This window comes from Andrena cerasifolii, unplaced genomic scaffold, assembly GCF_050908995.1.
Source record: "Andrena cerasifolii isolate SP2316 unplaced genomic scaffold, iyAndCera1_principal scaffold0020, whole genome shotgun sequence".
Classification (NCBI taxonomy): Eukaryota; Metazoa; Arthropoda; class Insecta; order Hymenoptera; family Andrenidae; genus Andrena; species Andrena cerasifolii.
Genome location: NW_027484913.1, coordinates 8,231 through 10,143, shown reverse-complemented (window position 1 = coordinate 10,143; position 1,913 = coordinate 8,231). Strand labels below are relative to the sequence as shown.

General features: G+C 64.6%; 1 protein-coding gene across 1 annotated transcript; it reads left to right on the top strand.

Annotated features, from left to right (window-relative positions):
* Positions 1-558: 558 nt before the first annotated feature.
* Positions 559-1,000, top strand: LOC143378006 (uncharacterized; the record flags this gene model as incomplete). Its single annotated transcript, XM_076829883.1, has 1 exon — positions 559-1,000. A coding segment is annotated over exon 1 (442 nt), but the record flags the coding sequence as incomplete, so codon positions are not given.
* Positions 1,001-1,913: the final 913 nt, after the last annotated feature.

The following is a 1,913-nucleotide window of genomic DNA, read 5'->3' as shown; positions in this document are numbered from 1 at the left end:
GTCGCTTTGGACAAAACCGAAGCAATATGGCTCGCAGACAAAGTTGGGACTGGCGTTCCCAACAGAGCGTCCCTTAGGATCGGGGAAGCCTGCATCAGGGTCGGCCGATCGATGAAGTATCTCGGTCTGACCCTGGATACCTACTGGCGCTTCACGCGCCACTTCAAGACCCTCGGCCCCCGGTTGGAGCGGCAGGTGTTTGCCTTCAACCGCATCATGCCCAACCTTGGGGGTCCACACGAGGGAGTCCGGCGTCTTTATGTGACGGTCATTCGGTCCATGGCGCTGTACGGCGCCCCTATATGGGCCGGTGACCTGGAGGATTGTCGCGTCGGGCGAGAGCTGCTCGCCCGTGTTCATCGACGCGTCGTCCTCCGATCCGTGCGAGCTTATCGCACGGTGTCGCATGCCGGACTGTCCGCGCTGGCGGGGTCTCCCCCGTTCCACCTGCTCGCGGAGATGGAGGCGGAGATTTATTCCGCCGTCCGAGATCTCCGCGATGCCGGGAACCCCCCAGCCGACGGACACGAAGTGGCGCGAGGCCAGGCCCGGCAACGCATGGCAGCCAGGTGGCTGGAGTGGCTGGCCCTCCCGGAACATCGGGAGGGTCGCGTTGTCGGGGCGCTCCTACCCATTATGAGGGAGTGGGTGGGGCGTAGGTACGGTAGGCTAACCTTCCGCCTGACACAGATCATCACAGGCGTCGGCTGTTTCGGCGCCTATCTGTGTCGAATCGGGCGGGAGGAGACGTCGCGGTGCTTCAGCTGCGACTCGGGCGACGAGGACACGGCGGATCACACCCTGGAACGCTGCCAGGAGTGGATCGAGGACCGCCGTGTTCTGGAGGCGCAGCTGGGCCCTGATCTGTCGCTGCAGACGGTCGTGCGTCTCATGGCGGCAGACAGGGCGAATTGGGAGGCTGTCTCTGCGTTTGCAGAGACAATTATGTTGGAGAAGGAGGAGGCCGAGCGGGAGCGGGAACTGACGGGGCACCCGTCCCGTCTCGCTGCTCCGCGTCGGCGGCGTCGTCGCGTTGGCGTCGGATGACGCGGAGCCGGGGGAGGTCGGAGGGCGACGTAGTGTCGCGTCGTCCCGCTCCCCCGTGCCTCGAAGGCTCCCTCGAGGAGTGGGAAGGAGGGGGGTATGTTTTCCCCCCCTCAGTGTTAAGGAGGAGTTGGAGAGGGAAGGGGGGCGCGGCAGGCCGATAGAAGATCGGTTGATATGCCGCCGCGCCCCATGTGTGTGTTAGTGGGAGGTGTTTCGGGGGGGACGAGTTCCCCCCCCCTGCGGAGCAGCAGAACATCGCTGCTCCGTGAAGTGCGATCGAGTTCGTGGGGTGGATCGGGCGGCCGTTGTAGTTCCCGGCCGCTCCGCGCCTCTTTGGGCCTGCCGCGGTTCGGGAGCGTTTTCCCCGAGTTCCGTGGCAGTTGAGCGGCCGGTCAACGGCCTGCCTTTCTTCGCCCCCGCCTGGCCGCGACCTTCGGTCGCGGCTCGGGTCGCAACTCGATCGCGGGGGTTGTGGGGTGGGGGTGCCGGGGGGCACCTCCCGCCTTAGTAGCAGCAACCCCGTGGCGACGCGGACGCGTGGTCCGTCCCGCGTCGTCGGAGCTAGGATCTGGGGGAGGAGTTAACTCCCCCAGGGAAGTCCCCGAGTCCTCGGGGAATCGGTGCGGAGTATGCACCAACATCATGCGCGTGAGGGGGGGGCAAGCGGACGAATCGCTAGTTTGCCCCCGCATCAAGTCCTCCTCCTCAGGCGCGCTACTCCGCACCCGAGGACGACCACCGTGGAGTTTTAGTGGGTGCGAGCCCCACATAACCCCTGACCCTCCCCCGAGGGTTAGGGGTATCCGTTAGGGATTTCTCCACGTAAAAAAAAAAAAAAAAAAAAAAAAAAGGTTAGGTCTGGGTTA